The following is a 22,919-nucleotide window of genomic DNA, read 5'->3' as shown; positions in this document are numbered from 1 at the left end:
TTTCTTCAGTGCACGTTATTCCCTCATCCCTCGTACTGCAGTTAATTTTTTTTTTTAGATAAAAATAATTTGAGGTAGTAGGGACCACCTTTGGGCCTGAACCTTAAACAAAAAGCATTTTGGTAAGAACGCTGAAGTGTGTAGAGGGTTGGGGCGGGGATCTGCTCGTGAGCCTGCTCTTGCTACTGCCCTCCTGCCCTTTCTCACTACCTCGGGGGTGCTTCTGAATGACCCCAGCTTGTTGAAGGTGCCTGAAGCTGCAGCAGCCCTGGGGGGCAGCTGCTGCCTGTGCAGGCTGGTTACTGGATTATGTAGATCGCAGGGGCAGGATCCCTCGCTTTATGTGTGTGTATTGGACGTCCACACATTGTATGTGTCTTTGCTGACTGCGGGGGCAGAACTTGTGACGAGTGGCCAGGGAGGGCAGTGGGGGAGTGCTGCAGGTAACTGTTGAGAATGTCATGAAGTTTTCACTTTCAGGATAGGTTTCTTAATCAGAGGCTAGCTCCTCAAGCGATAGTTTGCAAAAGCACATGTCCACTTTCTACCCGTTCTCCTGGCCTCATGTGGCCTCAGGAGCTATGGTCCCTGCTCATGGCTGCTGGCTGCTGTTAGAAGAGTATTTTTAAACTCATCTTTCTTTCTGTCAGGGGACCTGCAGATCCTACCTGGCCAACAAGGCTCAGCTTAAGTTGCGCCTCCTCCAGGAAGCTCTCCCTGACCACTCCAGTCCAGGGCTGCCTCTCAGTATTCCAAACCAGGTGTCAGCTGCCTATGATTTATGGGTTGAATCTGGCCCCTTGCCTGCTTTTGTAATGCAAGTTTTATTAGAATATAGCTACGTTCATGTGTTTACATATTTTCCGTAGCTGTCTTCAAGATACGGTGGCAGAATTGAGCAGTTTTGATAGAGACTGTATGGCACACAAGCTTAAAATATTTACTTTTTGGACCTTTACGGAAAAAGTTTGCTCACCTCTCTCCTAACTGACATGGCTTGGCTTAATATGTGCCCCTCTCAGCATGATGTGTAATAAATGTTCCTATCTTGCAGTATGCAAAACTCTCACTTTTAAATTTAGCATAGTCTTTTAGTATTTTCCAGACATTTTGCTCACTGAACAAATAACCTCAAAATTACCCTAGGAGATTGGGGTGAGTTCCCCACAAAGGAAAAGGAGGGCCCACAGGCAATTTTATTTTCAAAAGACAGCATCCATTTATTACTGTTAGGTGATTGCAGAAAATGTTCTCAGTGCACAGCTTCGGACCTAAGCCAGTTCCTTCCAACCCAGAGCTCGTAACTTGTTACTGGTCCCAGTGTCAGAACAAAAATCTTATCAAATGTTCGTAAGGATGTGTGAAGACGTAACTTAAACCATTTATATGAAAGTTTCAACACATACACAAAATTAGAAGGTTAGCATTTTCTTTGAAAAATAATACCTAGTGGGATCCTTTTGGACACTCAGGTGTCCCCCTTTACAAGAATCTGCATAGGTATGAAGGTGAGAAAACAGTTAACGCAGTAACCCAGAGCTAGATTCATTCATTTCTCTTCTCTCCTGCCTAGTGGTCAGCCCATCCCCAGGGTGGAGTACACGGAGGAAGAAACGAAAACTTGGGGCGTTGTTTTCCGAGAGCTCTCCAAACTCTATCCCACTCATGCTTGCCGGGAGTATTTGAAAAACTTCCCTCTGCTGACTAAATACTGTGGCTACAGGGAGGACAACGTGCCCCAGCTTGAAGATGTCTCGGTTTTTCTGAAAGGTAAGCTTCACACGGGCTGTCTCTTCCTAACCAACATCCTCATGGGCCGTCTAAGGACGCATGTGGCAGCAATCGCCCTTTTTCCAAATAAGGAAGAACTCCCTTTGATTTAAAAAGAGGAGCACTGCACCAACACGTGGGCACCTGTGGGAAGCAGAGCAGGGCCTCTGGGCGGGGAGATGGACTCAGCTGTTCACCCAGCCCAGGGGCCTTGGTGAAGTCTCTCTTGGTGCGCTGTTTTATATGGCAAACACCAACCAACATTTGCAAGTTCAGCTTTGAGCTTTTTCTGATCCAGGAACGACTCTGTTCGGCTACAGAGGCGTGGAGTGATGTCAGAGGTCGCTTTTTATTAGCTTTGTTAGAAATTACGTACTGGATGAAGAAATATCATGGATAAAGTTGAATGTAGTGACTTTCCTCTGGGGAAATCAGTCAGTCAATCAGATCAGCTATTTTAAAGTATAAATTGTGTCTGGGACGTATCAGGAATGTGGTAGGCATGGTCTGACCGCTGGTCCGCTGAGAACCACACTTAGCATGATGGGAGGGCCCCATGCGTGGATGTCATCCATGGTATTGGTTACTGAAAGAGATTGAGGACCATTGATGAGTGTTATTTAATCAGCACCTAATTACATAATGCCGTATGCCATTGTTTAACTAGATTGTATTCTCCCTAATGGCCCTGCCTCTGGCACGTCCCTCTTTGTTTCCCACGGAGTTATGTACATACTGTATATTTACCATGAGCTTGATTACTTCTCTATGGGGATTGCTTTTCACTGCTTTGTTTCTCAAACCCTAGTAATTTGATCACCATCTCATAAGTTTTGCCATATCTGTCACCCAACTTAATATTTTTATAAGGGGCGGTATGGTACAGCACAGATTCTGGATGCACAATGCCTGGGGTTGAGTCCTGGCTCTGCCGGTTGCTGGCTGTGTGACCTTAGGTAGATAAATTACCTTAACTTCTCTGTGCCTCAGTTTCTTCTCTGCAAACAGAGATAATTTTATCTACCTTACAAGGTTGGGAGGGGAAACTAATTGATATACCTTAAAGCCCTAAAGTTATTGCTTGACACATATTAACCATAGCAGAGTTTTAGTTATTATTACTATTATTGTTATTGATTTTCCCAACCTTTGGTGAACTGGGTACCAGGCACTCAGTTTGTGTCATTCATTGGTACACAGCAAACACAATGTAAATGTGTGTATTTTTATTCCTTTTATCTGACTCACTTTTAAAATACCAAATTTATTTTGAAAGGAAACTTTTTAAGCAATGGTATGCACAAATTCAAAGTTGTTGATGTGGTAGATACATATATTTTTAAATTTATAAGAAAATAAAATATGTAACGATTAAAGAATGTTCCCCTGTACCCCACACATGGGATACTGGATTAATTGACATAAAATACAAAAAGGAGAAAATACACTTATCTTTTTTATTTTAAGGGAGGAGCACTCAATCCACCTGAAAACTTTCAGAATAAATTTACCACGGTTAAAATTACAGGTCTGAGGAGGCCTGAGAACAGGGTTCTTTCCATGTATATACCCAGAATCCCAGGGTGGGTTGGTTTTCTACGCTTAATTGATTTTTATCTTTAAAAACCATTTCTAACCATTCTGAGATACTCTCCTAATGAGCTGAGGTTTTCAGAATGGGAACCTTGACAGTGCTGGTATCAGAGAGAAGAAGAGCCCTCTTGCTGTAAGTTTTCTGGGCCTCTGTGAGCAGGAAACATTAGGCAGGCCTTACCTGGGTTAGCAGTCTACGGTGATTTCATAGATTTTCTTGTATTCTTCTTATTTTGCTTTTTTTCCCCTCTTACCATAAACCAATAGAGCATGCAGAGCTTTAGTGTTCCTTTTCAAATTGCAGTAATTAATATAATTGTTTTCATAATGTCACAGAAATGGGATATCGCAATGTGGAATGAAGTGTTTCGATGGTGTTGACAATAGAAGGCTGTAGTGTGAATTCATGTGATTCCATGATGCTAGGCAAGGGGATGAATTAGCTTTGTGTTCACGGACCACATACACGTAGAAAGAATCCCTATCTGGGTGTCTTTAGAGAGATATCAGGTAATACGTAGGAAGCATCTCTCTCTTTTTCTTTCTTTCTTTCTTTCTTTCTTTCTCTTTCTTTCTTTCTTTCTTTCTTTCTTTCTTTCTTTCTTTCTTTCTTTCTTTCTTTCTTTCTTTCTTTCTTTCTTTCTTTCTTTCTTTCCTTCCTTCCTTCCTTCCTTCCTTCCTTCCTTCCTTCCTTCCTTCCTTCCTTTCTTTCTTTCTTTCTTTCTTTCTTTCTTTCTTTCTTTCTTTCTTTCTTTCTTTCTTTCTTTCTTTCTTCTTCTGTCTTTCATTTTTTAGCAGCTTCATTGAGGTATAGTTTACATAACATAAAATTTATCCATTGTAACTGTGCAATTCAATGATGCTAGTAAATTTATGGAGTTGTGTAACCATCACAACAGTTCAGTTTTGCAATATTTCCATCACGGCAGAAAGTTTTCTTTTGCCCCTTTAGGATCAGTCCTTGTTCCTACCCCTAGCCCTGGGCAACCACTGATCTGCTTTCTGTCTATAGATTTTCCTCCTCTGGACGTCATATAAATAGAATCACAAAGTATGTAGTCTTTTGTATCTGATGTATTTTTTACAAATTTATTTCTTATCAAGGTCACATTTGTTTAGAATATGTTTCACCTTATATTCCTATTTCTGTGTACACTACGGTGTGCTCACCACCAAAAATTTAATTAGCGTCACTTTAGATTGTAGTCTTCTCCTGTGTATTTGCACTTTCTTATCCTATTGGCCTCTGAATTTAAATCCTTAAAATTTTTTCACCATTCTTTCCAGTTTATTTTAATGAATGTCTTGTTCCCCTGGAAACCATCATTCATGAGTGTGTTTTAGTCATCAGAAGCCACAAACGCGATAGCTATTAACAGTATATGTCATTCAATTGTCAGGAGTTTTAGGACCTTGACTACTTTGTTTCCAGAACATCCTCATAAATAATAGGAAGCCCTGGTTGGACAGTCAAGTCCTGTCGGGTTAATATTTAGTTGACTCTTTCTGTTGCCTCTATAGAAAGGTCTGGCTTTACGGTGAGGCCAGTGGCTGGATACCTGAGTCCTCGAGACTTTCTGGCAGGACTGGCCTACCGAGTGTTCCACTGTACTCAGTACATCCGCCATGGCTCGGACCCCCTCTACACCCCGGAACCGTGAGTACCCACACTGGAAACCTGGCTGGCTGGAGACTACTGCACTGGGAAGTGGTCAGTGCTCACGTTCCTTGAGAGTAAATTGGGTGGAGGAACCCGAAAGACCACTGTCCCTCAGGCCACTGAGGTTATCACTTTGCTTATGATGCTGTCTTACCTGAAGAGTCTTGTGATTAATGGGCTGCCAAAGTTATCTCTGGGGAGCAGAGAGCCCTTGGAGGTTTAAGCAATAAAGTAGCTGATGGTGGTGGAAGTGGGCAGGGATCAGAGCTGAGTCTCTGAAGCCCCCTCCCCTTCCTGGGGACATGAGGCTCACTGACCATGAGGCTCTTTGCAGAGTTACTACATTGTTTTTTTCTTTTTCAGCTTCCCTGAAAGCGTTTTCAGGGTAAACAAAGGTTACTTATAGGACTCCAGACATTTGGGAAAGAAACGCTTCTTAGAGTGGATGAGTGCTCAAAGAAGCGTTGTCAGAGTTAGAAAGGCAATCTTTAAATCTAGCCCAGAGGGTTTACAAATGGCCCTGTTTACAAATAGCAGGCACTTTGTTAGTTCCCTTTGAATAACTGGCCCTCCTGAGACCCCTGGTAGCGTGCCAATAGGTATGCAGAGAGAGAGAGGGCCAAGAAATGAGATTTTAGCCACAGAGGTCTGTAAAATTGGGGGGATAATGTGTTACATTTTTACCAGAGTACTTTCAGCCAATTCATTCAGCAAACATTTATGTGCAGTGCTAGCAGGGAGGTGCAGTGGATTCAAAGATGAATAAAATATAGCAGCTGTTTTTTTTTTTAAAGCCTCTCACATTCTGGCAGGGGAGATAGAAACATAAATAATTATGAAAGAATGTGGTTAAGGCTGCAAGGGGGTGTGTGTGCAGAGTGTCAGAGGAGTGAAGAGGAGGGAGCAGTCCCGAGAGGCATTTCAGAGAAAATATAAAGTGAGTGGGGATCTGGAAGGGTGGGTAGGAGTTGCTTTTTTTGGATAAAGCAGGGTAGGGAGGGAGGGGACAGCTTTCAAGTCAAAGAGTAACCAGTACAAAGACGTGGAGGCACGAAAGAGGCATCAATGAGCAAGGCTTGTTACTTTAGAGTGGCCGGAGCACAGGTGTGTGTTCGGGATGAAATGATTCTTCTTTTCACAGTGTAAAACAGTCATTTGTCAAAATGGGACATTTGGGGTTAATTCTGTAGGCACCAGGGAGCTGTCCAAGGTTCCGAAGCATGATTGGGTCGTCGTGTCTAAGAAAGATGATGGGAGTGGGGGCTGGGAAGTGTGGAGAATGAACCAGCTGGAAAACCAGCAGGAGCTCCCGTTCCAGTGAAGGAATATAGTTTATAAGGCATCAGTGGGATAAGACGAGAGGTTACCTCTGTGAGAAACCTCACCGAGGTGGAATGAACAGTACTTGGTGACTGTAAGGAGGATGAGGAGATGAGAGGGTCCCTTAGGCAATGGTAAGTTTTTTATCAATTGATCGGGAAGCTGAATGGGTAGTTTTTTCCTAATCATAATTGAAACTGTTGGAGGGGGATTAGGCTTGGAGGGAATAGGGAAGGAAAGTGAGAGAAAAGAGGAGGATTTGGGTTTGGAGCATCCTGTCTTTGAGGGGCCCGTGGGTGGGGCCTCTAGATGGAGAAGCCCCTGGTAGTTGGAAATAAGGGCTGAGAGGTCAGACGTGGACTATAGCTCCTGCTATCAATCTGAGTGTTTTCTCCTTCCATGACTCCTCGGACCACACAGACAAGAGGAAGCTAAGTCAGAGCGTGGAAACTTGGGATTTGCTACCCTGGGGTTGTTTTTAACAGGTTCCTTTTTGTGGGTTTTATATCACTCATTTGTTTCTTAAACTATTATTATGATTTTATGAGTAGGTAACATATGTACCGATTCAGCATTCAAAGCTTACAAAAGGGCACACTCTGAACAGTGACATTTTCCCTCCTCTACTCCCTTGATACCTGCTACATCCTCCCCAGCGGCAACCACTGCTACCAGTGTCCACTGCATCCTTCCGGAAATACACTGTGCAGACACAATTCTCTGTAAAGAGCCCTTTAATCCTTATGTCTTACAAAGTCCTACGTCTCTTCCCAGCCACGTGCTGTAGTTTGAATCTATGAAACACTAGGTTGGGAGTCCTGTTTCCTGCCCAAGCACTTTCACAGGCATTGTCTTTGAAATGGAATCCCATTTTCTCAATTGAGAACCAACAAGAGGGCAGTGTCTCCAATTTGTGAAGTTCAGCTTGGCTCCTGTGCTTGGTGCTTGTACTCTGCTTCCAAATAACTGCCTCCAATTGCTGAACTGTTGTAGTAGAGGCAGCACTAATGAGAAAAAGGTAAGCCCTGAAGAGGCAGCTGGAAGTGAGAGTGAAAGCAGCAAAAATACATTATCTGAAAAAAGAATTTTATTTTCCTTTTCGGTCTGGGTAGAATGTATTTTGATACATTCTCTCAGTCCAGCTCTCAGTACGCATTGGGTTTTAAACATGGCTTGTTTTTTTTACCATTTTACATTTTAAAATTCTGGTATCTCTAAATGGGCCAGGTAGTGGGACTTGAATTTAAGAAGCAGTGGCAGATGGCGTTGGTTCCCTGGGGAGTGTTCTGGCGTGGAGGACAGGAGAGAAAGTCCTGGAGAACCAGTGACTCCTGGTTTTCTTGGTGGGAAGAGTTGCTTTTTCGTGTGTTTCCACCCGGATTGAAAGGTCACTGATTCTGCTAGAAGCGAGGCTCTCTCTCCCTTGGAGCACTGCCTGAGGCAGGAATTCTGCACATCGCTGTCGCATAGCTACATGCTTTGATCAGCTACATGCTGTGATTGCAAGCAACTTTGTCACTAATCGAGTATTGACGTTTACAAATGATTTCCTTTTCAAAAAAATCAATTGGGTCAAATTCAAGGTTATTCCAATAACAGCATCCCTCTCGCTCAGTGGAATGAAAGGGAAAGAGGCAGAGCTCTAAGTTACGTGGGTGTGTGAGCATCACCCGGCATGTGAAGAGTGGCAGAACAAAAATGTGAGAAGCCCCACAATCTCCTGCTCTCCCCTTTGCCACTCTGGGAAGTCCATCATGGGCCGTGTCATATTGCACCCTTGGGCCACCTTATCTTTTAGAACAGGGTTTCTCGACCTTGGCATGATTGATATTTTGAGCCAAATAATTCTTTGTTGTGGGAGGCTGTCCCGTGTACTGTAGGGTGTTTAGCAACATCCCTGGCCTCTGCCTGCTAGATGTCAAGAGTACGGTCCCACCCCTGCCAGATGTGACAACCAGAGATGTCTCCAGACATTGCCGAATGTCCCCGGGGGCGACAACATCTTCCCCAGTGAGAGCTGCTGTTTGAGAAGAAGAAATTTGACAGGTCATGTTAACATTGCTGCTCTGTCTGACAATTATTGTACTCTTAGAAGCAATCTATAGACTTTGTTTCCTTTCTAAACACCAGTCTAAGTGTAGAATTCCCTTGTTTAACCTCTGTTGGTTCCCTGTTACATACAGGGAAAAAATGTCTGATGTTATCAAATCACATCTTCTGTCTCCTTCTGCCCCCTCTAAAACCTTATGCTCCAGCCACACGGGACTTCTCACCATCCCCGTGAGCCTGCTGGTTCATGCCTCCATCCCGTTACACAGGTGGTTCCTTTGTCCTGGAATGACTCTTGTGAAATCATTTTAATTCTCAGGATTAAAGCTCAGTCGCAGCCTTTTCTGTGAAGACTTTCCCAGGCAGAGCTAGATATTCCTGTAGCACTTTGCCTTACTTCTATTTTAGCACTTACAACACTGCATGGTAATTATTTGTTCACGTGTCAGTCTCCTTCATCAGACTGTAATTAACTCGAGGCCAGCTGGCAAAGGCAATACGGGAACAAGAAGATCCAGACTGAGGTTGGAGTGGATCCCCAAACCTGGCATATAAAGTAAAGACTGAGTCCAAAGTGGGCTGAAGCTGTGAATGCTACTGCCACCAGAAGGTGCCAGGTTTGAGACATACACAGAGTCCCAGGCTCAGTCTGAGATCTGTGGCGTGAAGGGAACAGGGGAAGTCCTGGCTGCACCCTGTGTGGTGGTAGCACCTCCCTCCGCAGGGATGCAGCCTCTCCACTGCCTCCCGCAGCTTCACTGTGATTTTTAGAACTGCTACTGGACACACCTTCATTAATAAGGCATTTTTAATATATTCAGTGTCTTCAGGCAAAGTCATGAACCATTAATGGTAGAATTTTAGACACCAGTTGAAGCTATGGGGATAGGTCACCTGGACCAGAATAGTCTTCTCTGCAGATCATACCCGGGAGGGGCAACCTAGTCTGCTCATCTGCTTTGATTTGGGAATAAAGATCATTTCAAAGAAAAAAGTCGTTGTTCACTGTGAAGTTGAAGGAGAGGAGGGAAAGGAAATGTGGAGGTTTTCCCCACCTCCCCCTTATGAAAATGAGAGAAAGAGAGATGGGAAGGCGGGGGAAGAAAAGGCGAGAGACCCAACTGCACTTCACATGGTGCTAAGAAGACATTTCCCCGCTTTGGGTAACAAACACTGAATATAGTCTCACCTTAAAGGCAGGAAAACTCAGTGCCCTCCCTTAAAAAACATCAGTCTGTGATGTGTTCTGAGTTATATTTGAACTTCTTAAATGTGACATTAAGAAGATACGCTCTGAGATTGGCAAGCATTGGTGCAGGTCCCTGCAGGACTGTCCTGTGTGTGGTTGTGCTGTACGTGTCTGAAGTGAGTAGGTCCTTCTCCCCAGGGTGGAAAGTGGATCAGAAAAGTAGGAACATCTTTGGATTTGCCTCTAGAAGATTCTTGCTAGAGAGGGTCGGTGGAGATTCAGTTTAGGAAGGTCTTTGGCACACTGTGGGGAGAAGCGAGTCGGAGGGAGGGATCTCTATCTCACTCCCTGGTCTCCTTTGTCCTGGTCTCGCCTCTGATGTCAGCCTTCTGGTTTTCAGAGGGCGCTTTGGATTTTCAGCTGTCCTATGTATCCCAGCCCTCCAGTTCTGCCTTGGTTCTTTTGGCTTTTCTCCCCTGGACACTTCCTTTTAGGGATCCATGGTCTCTATTATTCATAGTTTCAACAGACTTCTTGAATGTTTTGTGCAAGGTGGATCTTGAATACTTGCTAACCAAATTTACGTGTGCACATGTACTTGTGTGTATGATTTCAATTTTATCTGTAGCCCCGACAGCCAGTGGTATCTTAGAAATACAGAGCTCTTTAATAAGAAATACAGTTTAATAAAACCATATTCTCCTGGGGCCAGATTTCGTGCTTTTCTTCAGAAGCTGTGTGGACTGACAGAGGTCTTGGAAATAAAGGAGGGTAGTGCAAGAAGATCCTTTTTTCTAAGGTATTATAATCCAGTCTTGTTCTCTCCAATATAGGCCAAACCTACCCATCCCATCTAGATTTCTGGGTGGAGAACAGAGGTGGCCAGATGCCTCATGGTTCTGTACCTTTGGGACGTGAAACATTGCCCAGAGCAGTGTTGAAACACACAGCCGTAGCACCACCCTCTTTCCTCTTGTCCTCTGCTCAGGAAGAAGCAACAAGGCATTTTTCACTATAAACATACATTCTTCAACATCGGTTCTTGGAGGTCAAGCCAGTACAGTATCTGTCTTTCCAGTAGAGCTGTTGCCAAAGTAATACTGCAGTTTTGCACCAGAAATCCCTTTTACAAATGTTTTAATGAAAACGTTTAAAAGTATTCCTTCTATTTTATTTTTCAGATGTCGTGCTTAATCTACTAGTAACAAAAATATCCTTGGCGCAGTGTAGTATAAGCTTCTTCAGGCGGGGAGTTTCAGATTCAGGGCTGCGTTGGGATGATTGATGATCCGGTACATACTGATGCGGGTCTCTCTTCTGCTCTTTCCCGGTGTGTCACTTTTCAAATCAAAGAGCAAACTTTCACCACTAGGGAATAATTCATGACATCATTGACTCATATTGCAACGTTTATTGCCATCTTACAACTAAATGCATTTGCGTTGAGGAAAATCATTCTTGTCACAGTTGAACACTTTAGGGGCAATTAATGTTATTTTTAAATATAACAGTTTTAAAGTTTAAAAAAGGTTTTGCAGTCAGGTGATTTTTCTTGTAATTGCCTCTGTGTTCCACTTTTACGAGAAAAATAAAACTGAATTACTTTTAACTTTAGTTTTCGTCTATTTCTAAGCTAAGTAAGTGAATTTTATGCTTAGCCCTTGCTTATTAGAACAGAACCCGCTCTAAAACTAGCAGATGTCATTCGTTTCCTTTTCTTGGGGCTCAGACATGAATCCTCACTCGTTAGATAACAATATCAGCAGGTGAAGACACAGGCTTTCAAATTTATAAGAAATGTTGACTGCCCCTCACTGGGTCTGTAACGAGAAGGAAGAAAGGGCCTTTCCTCTCCCAACTTCCCCTCCTTGCTGCCATCGGAGAGATTCTGGGTCTGCGAACTTGTCTGACTTAAGCCCCCACCGTGATGAGTGTTTTTAATATCGGGCCTTGCTGAACTCAAGTCTGGGCAAGGTCTTACTGCAGAGCTGGGAGGATAAGCCAGAGCTTTATGGAGCTGAACCTTCATTCCTGTGAGCTCTTGTTTAGCCCTTGCTCTTTCCCACAGATCACCCTTATCCCTGCCAAACGCAGTGCCAAGCTTCAGGCCCAGCCAACTGGCTTCCTCCATGGTTCTATCATCATTTTTGCTGTTCAGGATAGCAGAGCAACATTGTACCAGCGATTCTCAGAAAATGGAGTGTTCTCAGAAAGCTGATCCCATCTGGCCTCCCTTTTCTGAATTTTAGTCCGGAGCTCACACTCCAAGCTTAGCAGCCGACTTCTCCCTCAGGAGGAATTTGGTTTGGGCTACACCCAGGTCAGTTACGATCTTAGAGGCCCTAAGACCTGAGAGTATTTTCACCCCTTCCATTCTCCAACATATATAGTTTCAACAACAACAACAATAGCAGCAGAAGCAACAATAATATATATACATATTTTGTTTACTACTAATAGCAAACATATATATCAACTATGATGTGCTAGGCACTATTTTGTGTTGTATGTGAACTCGCTTAATACTCACAACAACCCTCCGAGTTGTGAGTTACTATTATTATTCTGAATTTATGGATGAGGAAATTGTGGCACAGAAAGGTTAAGTAACTTGCTCAGGGTCACACAGCTAGTAAGTAGGGGAGTCAGGATTTGAACTCAGGGAGTAGTGCCAGCAGCTGTGGGATTAACCACAATTCCATATTAAACAGTAACACTACACAGGAAAACTCAAAACTTGTATGTGAGCTGAAGCTGAATAGCTTCTTTCTTGATTTTCCAATTGCAAATTTTGTATAAGATAGAGTAACACTTTGTTTCTTTAATTTGCTGGCCCCACTTTGCCAGAACCTTAAGTACTGGATGTGCCTGTTGGATGATCTAGCGCTGTGCTGTCCCATCCAGTGTTTGGTCCAACTACCAGGCTTTGTTAGAAGCCCACTCTCCTTTGATCTTCACAGGGCCACGGTTAGTCTGCCCCTTTATCAAGAGGAGGTATCTTTTATTTCACTGGGAAAAAGAAGGCGAAAGTGCCTCACTACAGAGCAATGATGCAGGTGGGAGGATACTGTCTGCATCCTCAGGCCCTATGGACCACCTGCCCGAAATCCAGGGCCCACTATTAGCTCTCAGTGTGACTGTTGGCAAACCACTTAACCTCCCTGTATGAGGGCTGATGAAATAATGCTTTGATCTGTGCAGAGAAAAAGGCTTTATATAAATACCAAATAGGTCCACTCTTCCTTGGCATGCCTTAAATTCACTTGGAGGCCGATGTGCCTTGTAACATTCCAGCGTGTCCTTAGTTACAAGGCCACATTCCTAGATCTGGACTCTCAAGTTTTCAATCATGATATTGTGTCTAGTTTTGTGAGGTGCCTCAAAGCAAAAATAACCCCTAGCATTTTTTATGGGAGCCTTTTGTCTCAAAAGCCCTGAGCACTCTAACAATAGACACTCTCTAAAAAAAAACCCCACACACAACCCTATACATTATTTAAAACCTGTGCATTTTGAAACCAAATTTGTGCCTAAGTGCCTACTAGAGCCCAGTTGTTCTCTTAGGCTGTTAATGGTAGTGACTTGGGATAAAGCTTTCAGCTGCGTGTGTATATATATTTTAGCAGATTCAAAGCAGGATTCCCTTTTTTCCCCACAGCTCCACCCCTGCCAAGGTTTGCCTTCCTTGTGTGGTGCCTGTAATTCAAAATGAGCACGCAGAAGCACCCACGCCTGAGTCACAATCCGTATTCCCTCAGTGCCATGTTGGCAGGGAGAAGCTCATTTACGTACCTTCAGGTGTGGAAGACAGAGATGACCTGGGAAAAAATTTTTTTAAGGAATATTTGCTTTTTAAAATTTCAAGTTCAGAAGAAATTCAGTGACTGAGATTTAGGCAAGGAAGAGGTAACCACTGTTGTACATCTTCACTACCATGTAGAGAATTACAGCTATTGACAGGTAGAGAAGCCACCACAGGAGAGAAGGAAAAAGGGATCTGACATTTCCCGCATGTGTTCTGTTCAGTTGCCAGCATTCCACTTGTGGCTGTGAGGTGGGCAGGATTGTCACCATTTTACAGATGGCAATTCCAAAGGTCAATGAAGTCAGGTCATTTCCCTATGGACACACAACTAGAAAACAGCAAAACCAAGACCTAGTCCAAAGCCCTTGTGCTACACTAGAGAGTAGGAAAACTGCTTGGGATTCACTTGGATTTTCCTCTATATGGTGCAGTAGAGCCACACCATCTCTGCTTTATTTTGTTGAGTTCAGAAAGCAGCTACTGAACATCTATTATGTGCTAGGCTTTTCTAAGCACCAGGAACCCAACAATGAACATGGCATGACCTCTGTCCTATAGAAATTTACTGCTTCCTGTTTAAGTGATAAAATATCTTCCCAAAGGGCAAAGCCTACTGAAATGTAATAGACTTAGGTGTAAGTATAATTTAATGTGTAATAATACATAACTTGTTGGGAATTTAGTTTCTAATGCATTATCCTACTACATTGCTTAAGAACTCCATGAGATAAGGACCCTTATAATCTCCAGTTTATAGATGAAGAAACAATACATCTTTGCTGTCCAATATGGTAGAGATGTGACTATTTAAACTTATTAATTAAAATGAAATAAAACCATAAATTTAGTTCCTCAGTAGTGCTGGTCACATTTAAGATGTTCAAGAGTCACCTGTACCAATTGGCTACCATGTTGGATGATGCAGATACAGAATATTTCCATCATTGCAGGAAGCCCCGTTGCACAGCTCTGCTCTAAGTAACTTGCCTACACAGGGATGTGCAACATGGACTTAGGGCTGACCCCAGACTATATACAGTACTTATAATCATTATGTTATATTGCCTCCTTAATATCTAGTGAAGATTTGGGGAGGGGGAGCAGACAGGGAAAGAGTTAAAAATCTCTCATTTATTCAAGAAATAAGGAATATCTGAGATGATGGGGAACAGGAGGCCTATGGACAGTTTCCCTTGGAGCGCTTTTGTGGTACTTGTAAGAACTGGAAACTATTTCTTTCACTGGATCAGGAAAGTTAGTGCTTGCTGTTTGCTCTTTTATGGAACCATGAGGTGACTTTTGCTGAGAGTTATTCTAGGATTATGTCTTATTTACTTTTAAGTCTCGGTTCCTAACATAGTACTTGGTATATAACAGGCACACAATAAATGCTTCTTGAACTAAATTTCAAAAAAATAACTGTAATAACTTCTGCCGGTCTCAGAAGGATTGTAGTGAAGAAGAGTAACATTGGTGGCCTTCCTTATGATTCCTGCGGGAACAAAGGAAAAAAGATTTCCACCAGGGCGGTATCCAGGAGTTCGACTTCATAAAAAGAGGGCCACGTATTATTTATCTATAACCTGACAGGGACATAAGAGGGAGTGATCATAAGAGCTTCCTAAAATCTTATCTGGGGCAGATTTCACAGTATGCTATTTTAACTCTAAAGAAACTCTGTATATGACTCTAAAACGAGCACTGAAAAAAGTTGCCTCAATACCAAATTAATTCCTGTTATTATCTCCTTAGTGAAGTGAAAACAAACCAAGTCACCCCCTTTCCAACACGTCCCGGTGTGTTATCCCAGATTACTTGCACTTAGCCACCAGCTGTTGTGTGAAAGCTGAAAAAATACCCTATTTTGGCTCCCAGCTCATCCTCCTGCTTCTTTTCATCAATGCAACACCCCCCCCCCCCGGCCCGCCCCATCTTCCTTTTCTACTTTTCATGACTTAGCTTAAGTGTTGGCTTCTGTGTTATTTAGAACAAACAAAACCTATCGAAATAGAGTATCAAAGACAGATGTGCTGATTTGGAATGGGCAGCAAATGCTGCATGCTCACTCACTGCTTCTTAAAAGCTTTAATCTCCAGCAAAAATAAAAAGTTGTTCAACACGCAGCATGAGGAGTGAGCTTTGAAAACTGATAAGAGGAGAAGAATGCCAGACTCATTTTGAATTTGAACTTAACAACTAGGACCCTTCTTTCCCCAGCAGCAAAGGGATCACAACTTCCTTAGAATGATTTAAGAATTCCCTGGAGGTATTTTGCCCAGGTCCCTTTGTAAGCTTTAGAATCCTCCTACCAGGGCTTATCAGAGAAGATTCCAATTTAGAGCAGCAAAAAGTTTAGTGTCTGATATCAGCTCTAGCTTTTCTTTTTCTTTTTCTTTTTTCTTCTTCAAAAGGAGACACGATGTTTTACAGTGTTAACAGTTTTGAAAGGTCCTACATTTCCAGTGAACAGAGCGCTTTTGTGAAAGGGGCTCTGAGAAGCATTATTCAGGCGAAAATGCATCAAAGGGATGTGAGTTAAAAAGAGAAACGTTTGCCGATGTGGAGATTGAAGGCAGCATGTGCTGACAGGTATAATTATAGCCAAATAATTGAATCTCTCAAGAGAGATCTGGTGAGATAAGGCAGTAGTTGTGGACTCACATCAGAAACCTGTTCATAATTAGATATTCAGGGATCCAGCTGTGGGTGACACAACCAGCTTAGGGATAGTGAACTGCTTCACATGCAGGACATGATAGCTATTGCACTTTGTGAAGCAGTGTGAAATAGCATTTCAGTCCCACGGAAGTTAATGGACACAAAGTTTGGAGAAAGGCTTAGCCTTCCCCTGCAGATTCCCAAGAGTCTGGAAATTTTTCATCCCCTGAGTCATAGTCAACCCAGCTTCCAAGTCCTTTGGTCTCAAAGAAACTAAAGAAAATGTCAGTTTTTCAAAGTTAATTAATTGCTTTAATTAGCAACATGAAACATCTTTCTTTGCTGTTTGAAGAGTTTCCAGGCACTTCAGTTTCCCTTGTCTATACCACGTGTCTTCGTCAAAGACGCTGGGATGAGAACAATCCAGTGTTTATTTCTGAGAATGTTCCACCAAAGTCATAAAAGATGATCATCTTATTTTTGGTCTTGAAATATAGGTGCTTAGAGCCTTGACTCAGTGAGAAGTGGGGTTGCTGTATGAACTGCCTCTCCACTTGCTCAGAGATCTGAACAGCATTTCCTTCTTAGGGTCTCTGTGTGGAGACTGAGCAGTGAGGAAGGTATAAACTAGCAAAACACAGCACAATCATTTCTACTTAGAAAAGGGCAAAGGCTTCCCGCGCGTTCCATTAGTAATTCTGTTAGACTCCTTGCTTCAGGCTTTCATTCTTAATGAAACAATATAACTTATTGTGCTGTGTTGTATGATTTTTTTCTTTCAAATTTATAATCTCTCTTCCCCTCGTCTATATATGGTGGGAGTACCTTGTCACTGTAATGCTATTAAAGGTTCTTTAGTTGGCTGTGAGTTATAAGTTTCTGATAATTACACCTTAAATTAAATCCCCGGGATAGCTCCTTTTTTACCACAAAGAATTGACTCCTTAAAGTCTTTGGATCTCTCATATAGTCCTTCTTCTTTCCTTTTTAACTGCCAACTTTTCATTTTCTCTTTTACCTATAAGTGTTTGGACTCCATTGGTACCTAGGCAGGTAGAAGACTGTCTTCTTCAAGTATTTAACAAGCTCAAAAGTAAATCCAATTTTGCAACAAGAACCCACTACCACAGAAACCACGACCTATCCCATTCTCACATTAGGAAGCACTCAGCACTGTACCTGGCCCACAGTAAGCATTCAATACAAGTTGGCCCCAATAGTTGTTATTTTAGTTACTGTTTAATTTATTTATTCATACCAAGAGCTAATATTCATCAACTTTAGTATTTCTCCGTAGTTTGAACCTGGTCTAATTTTGAAATTATTGTCATATTTTCTGCCTGGATCAGTAGGGATGTTTTAGCATTTACATCATAGGCTACAACGGGGGTACTCAGATTTGTCCATGGTGAGCCTCTCGATTCCAACGTTGGTGCAGACTGCATGACCTTTCACAAACTGATCACAGGGGTCTACAGGGTCCACTCTCAGAGTAGAAGTATGCTGAATCAAGCACCTTTGACTTTAACTGACCTTTTACTGAGTCAAGTGCACGTGGAGGAGTAATTTGCTACCTAGTGAACTTTCCTTACCACCTTTCATTATTCCTCAGTATGTATGATGTAATTTGAGTCGCCTTAAACTTTGGCAGCTCAAAATTACATAATCACGTTTAGCTTTAGTTTTTTTTTTTGTTTGTTTTTGTTTTTTTTTAAATTGTATAATTTTTTATTTATTATTTTTTTTGAGGTACACCAAGTTCAATCATCTGTATTTATACACCTATTCCCGTATTCACACACATATTCCCGTATTCCCTCCCTCCCTAGTTTAGTTTTCAGTACTAGTTGCTTGAAGCCTGCTAAGAGTGTTCTAAGCATCATCTGTTAGCACAGGGGGTCTCCACCCTGGCTGTGTCTTATTATCACCCTGCGAGCTTTTCAAACAATACAGCTGCTCAGGTCTGTCCCAGAGAGTCTGACTGAATTGGTCTCATGTAGTGCCCAGTCACTGGTGTTTTTAAAAAGGCTCCTCAAGTAACCTGGAAGATTGAGGATTGAGTGGCAGGAAACGAGACTTAGGACATACTGACTGCATTTTCACCTGTGCTAACCACCTTGGGTAAACTTTGCCCACAACTGAAGCTGTGTCCCAACCCACCCCCTTCTCATTTATTCCACCTTGTAAGTTGAAACAACAGAACAGAAAGAGCGTAGCTTTGAGTCAGAGGAATTTGATTTCAAATCTTGTCTCTGTCTCTTATTAACAGTGTGTCCTTGGAAAAAACGCTTAAATTTACTGAATTTTAGTTTCCTCATTTATCAAATTGGAATAATAAGACTTCTTTGTAAGTGAAAATGAAATTACTAATGGGATATGAAAACATTTAGCCCAGTACCCAGCACATAATAGGAGCTCCGTATACGGTAGCTTTCCTTTTTGCCTCCTTCTCTCATTAATTTCTTCATAGGTAAAATGAGGGGATCTGATAACATTTAAAGTCCCCTTATGCCCTAAAATCCAATGAGTGTGATTCCCCACCTTAAGCAGTGTGATTGGAGAGTAACCACCACATAGTCTTTTCCACAAATTCGATTTCTATGCAAAGGGGAGGCTCTTGGCACACAGTTAACGGGGAATGAATTTCTTTTAGCATCACATCCACATGTTCTCATTTGGCTGCCCTTTCAACCTAATGTAACTGGGAAGTGGCTGGCCAGGGTTGGGCACGTGGTTTGAGTTGCGAGAACAAGACTTTTTGGCTGAGTAATGCCATCTGCTTTATGTTGGCACCCACCGTCTGCCCTTGACCACCATTCCCTTGCTTCAAGCTCATAACCATGCAACTCACTTTATACTTGTAATTATGGTAGTAGTACCTGGCATTTATGTTATAACATCTATTTGAAGCGATACACTTAAGAGGAGTCCAGGAGAAATCAGGAAACATCTTTCAATTACTACCTGGCTCATTAGTTTTTGTCAAGAAAATAAAATGCTGTTGCCTTTTGATTCATTTCCAGAGAGTCACAGGGGAACTCATTCCAATATAGCTTAATACCAGGAAATGGTTTGTGATTCATGGCTGGGACTCAGGAAGGCATCTGCCTTGCTTCATTGTGACACTCACCTGCCTTTGCCTGGTCATCTGGCTCCAAATGGAAGCGCAGGCAAATGAGAGAGGATCTAAACTTCTGCTACTCCCTAGTTCAGGCTAGTCAAAGCAGGGGACTGGGAGGGTCTTCCACTGTGCAGGCTCAAGGGAGTTACTTGTGTTATAGACAGATAAGCTGTCTACGGGAAAAGACGTTTGATGGTGACGATAGGCTCCTCTGCTGTTTCCCAGTGCCCTGCAAAGGGTAACATGGGATGCAGTGTAACTTAAGGGTTGAGAGCAAGAGTTTCAAAATCACGATAAGCTGGATTCAAATTTTGGCTTTATCACTCTCTGTAGTAAGAATCGACAAACTTTTTCAGTAAAGGGCCAGCTAGGAAATGTTTTAGGCTTTGTGGGCCATATGGTCTCAGTTACAGCTACTCAACTCTGCCATTTAGGCAAAAGGAGCCACAGACAATACATTAATGAATGGACATGGCTGTGTTCCAATAAAATTTTATTTGCAGAAACAGGCAGTAGGTCAGGTTTGGCCTGCAGCTGTTGTTTACCACCTCTGATGTGTAGAATGCTGCACTAATAAGTTACTTTAATTCAAGTTTCTCTTGATATTAAAAAAAGACAATGTATGTGATAAAACGCTTAACATGTTTGGCAAATGATAAGCTCCTGAAAATAGTAGTCACTATTATTTTGTTAAAACATTCTATATCGTATAATTGAAGATGCCATTGATTATAAGATGTATCTGGATTTCAGAGTTGTTAAAATGTGATCAAAAATCTTAGGATTGGTGAAATTTGGTAACAGTAATTTTAGTAATAAGGTTATATTTAGAATTTTTTGTCTTGTTCTACCAGTGATAGCTTAACTTGTCTAACATTTCTCTGTGACGTTTTTTTCTTTTCAGAGACACATGCCATGAACTTCTGGGACATGTCCCTCTACTTGCAGATCCTAAGTTTGCTCAATTTTCACAAGAAATAGGCCTGGCGTCTCTGGGAGCATCAGATGAAGATGTTCAGAAACTAGCCACAGTGAGTTCATTTTCAACCTAAAAACCCATTCTGTTTATGCCCAGTTGTAAGGTAAAGAAAGCTGTAGAGGTACTGACTATGAGCAACAAGGCAAACATTCTGGAGAGGGCGTGGCGACGTTACTTCTCCCCATGTGTGTTCCCTTGAAGCACAATGTGTTCTTGGCGTATGAACTGTCAAAAATCTTTGTATTTGATCCTTCCCATTCAGGGACTGGCTAGATAGTAAATGTTTTAGGCTTGCAGGTCATGAGGTCTCTGTCATAAGTACTTAGCTTAGCCAGTGTGGTGAAAAAGCAGCAACAGACAACATGTAAATCAATGTGTGGCTGTGTTCCGATAAAACTTTATAAAAGCTGGTGGTGGGCCAGATTTGGCCTGTGTGCTGCAGTTTGCCAATGCTTGTTCTAGTTCAGTGCTTATTTCCTAGAAACATTTGTAATGGTGAGAAGTATGCCTTTATGGTAAAGTAAGAGTTGTACTCAGGATTATTTCTGATGAGTCAGTATGGGTTTGGTCAGACACTTTGAGCCAGCAGTAAACAGCTTATGCTAAACAATTATTATAAGTACAAAACCAGAAAAAGAAGACCCTCAGCAAGGTTCTTCTCAAGCAGTTTGAGAGGAAAGGTGTAATGTCGGTGGCTACCTTTAAGCCATTGAAGATCCAGATCTAGCAAGCTCACATGCCTCTTAGCTCCATTGCAAAGAGCCCAGAGTAAGAAGCAGCAGGTGTAGAAGACTCACATACCTACAGGTCCAGTCTGTTAGCCTCAATGAGCAAAACTACCAGAGGAAGGAAAAAAACAGGATCTTAAATTGAGTGTATTTGACACACATACACACAGTGGTGGCGTATTAGGCATGCAGGGATGTTCTTCACTCCCACCCAGAAATGTGTTCTCCTAGATTTCTCCGGACACAAAGCCCTTTAAGTATATCTTTTGTTTCCTAATTTCGATAGAGATATAGGAACTGAGAAATATTTTTCTACTGAAAGAGAAATAGTAGTGCAAAAGCTGTGCTGTTGGCATCAGTGTGGGGATGAATAGAGGTCAGCGGGAAGTGTGCTGGACTCAGGAGACCATGGCTCTTCTACAGCAGAAGGCTGCCAGATGGGAAGGTAGGCCTTTGTGTGGCTGGATCTCCAAAATTTTGAGAGAGGCTGGAAATCTAGATTTCTAAGTGAAATTTAATGACTTAAAAATCTACCATCACGAGCTGAGGAAAATGTATTTGTAGACTGAATTAGGATCTAGACTTCCAATTTGGAACCTCTACTCTAGGGATTATATCTCATGTATATTGGCTATCTATTCCTGTGTAACAAGCTTTTCCAAAACTTAGTGGCTTAAAACAATGAACATTTATTCTCTCATAGTTTCTGTATTTGGAGATTCAGAAGCAGCTTAGCTGAGTGGTTTTTGCTCAGGGACTCTCCTGTGGTTGGCGTTAAGATGTGGGCTGGGCCCATAGATGTCTTCAGATTTGGGAAGGTTCTCCCAAAATGGCTCAGTCATGTGGCTATTGGCAACTGGCTTCCTTCAGAAGAGAGGGAGAGGGAGAGGGAGAGGGAAAGGGAGAAAGAGGAGGGAAGAGACAGAGAGACAGAGATAGCTACTGAGGGAGGAAGTTGTAATGCCTTTTGTGACTTGATCATATGCTGGTTACATCAGCCACATTCTATTCATTGGAAGGAACTCACTCCAGCCCACACTCAAGGGAAGGAGAATTCGTCTCCACTGTTTGGGGAAAGAAATATCAAAGTAGACATAGTTTAAAACCGCCACAGTATAAGTCCTGTTACTTAGTTCTCAAACCTTAGCTCTGGCTATAAACACCACAATTTGGAACTTTTCTGTGCCTTTCAAATTTCCCTTGAAATTTTCTGGTTTCAGCCTTTGACCCCTACAATTTATACTGTTGATCAGAGGTGGATGTTTTGCTTACTTGTTTTATTCTGAGCAGCTACAAACTGGGATTCAACCCTGCCAGGCTGTGTGTGTGTGTGTGTGTGTGTGTGTGTGTGTGTCCAAAGAGAGGAGGAGAAGGAATGAAGTAGGACTTCCTGGATGTGAATGTAGGTGGACCCTAGTGAATGATCTAATTTCTTTATTAAAAGCAGTGACAAGAAAGCAGTTTTATTGTCCCTTCCATTAAATGATGATTAATAAATTCCATCATTCAAACTAATATTTACAAAGAATACAGGGTCCTCACTTTTCAGAAATTCATAGCCTATGTGTTCATATCTATATATAGATAAAACTAAGATTTGTCAGAGGAGAAAAACTTTGTGCTGAGTCTTGAAAGATGACAAAAAGCCAGCCAAGTGGTGAAGAGAGAAAGGAAGAGCAGAGGGACATTTTCATTGAGAATAAGAAAGCTCTCTGGTTTGGGGGCTGGACAGGGAATGCCTGCTCATCAGTTGAGAGGACCATGCTGAAGCCAGGATTGCCTTTTGTGTTCATTTGCTGTCATTACAATGAACAAATGACTCCTGACTTAAAACAATATAAATCTGTTATCTAACAGTTTCATAAAGCTAGAAGTCTGACTCACTTCTTGCTGGGCTAAACTTAAGGTGTCAGCAGGGCTGTGTTCCTCTCTGGAGGCTCTGGAGGAGAATCCATTTTCTTGCTTTTTCCAGGTGCTAAAGGCTGCCTGCATTCTTTGGCTCGTGGCCTCCTTCCTCTGTCTTCACAACAGCACAGTTGCATCTCTC

General features: G+C 42.2%; 1 protein-coding gene across 1 annotated transcript in view; it reads left to right on the top strand.

Moving 5' to 3' along the window:
* TPH2 (tryptophan hydroxylase 2) overlaps window positions 1-22,919 on the top strand; it is an 83,350-nt gene that overhangs the window by 28,673 nt on the left and 31,758 nt on the right. Inside the window, exons 6-8 of the mRNA XM_057742133.1 lie at window positions 1,574-1,770; window positions 4,885-5,020; window positions 20,070-20,196. Coding sequence (XP_057598116.1) covers window positions 1,574-1,770; window positions 4,885-5,020; window positions 20,070-20,196 — 460 coding nt within the window. The remainder of the gene's footprint in view (window positions 1-1,573; window positions 1,771-4,884; window positions 5,021-20,069; window positions 20,197-22,919) is intronic.

The sequence above is a fragment of the Hippopotamus amphibius genome, chromosome 7, assembly GCF_030028045.1.
Source record: "Hippopotamus amphibius kiboko isolate mHipAmp2 chromosome 7, mHipAmp2.hap2, whole genome shotgun sequence".
Lineage (NCBI taxonomy): Eukaryota > Metazoa > Chordata > Mammalia > Artiodactyla > Hippopotamidae > Hippopotamus > Hippopotamus amphibius.
The sequence above is the reverse complement of the archived record's forward strand: the minus strand, read 5'-3'. Positions and strand labels throughout refer to the sequence as shown.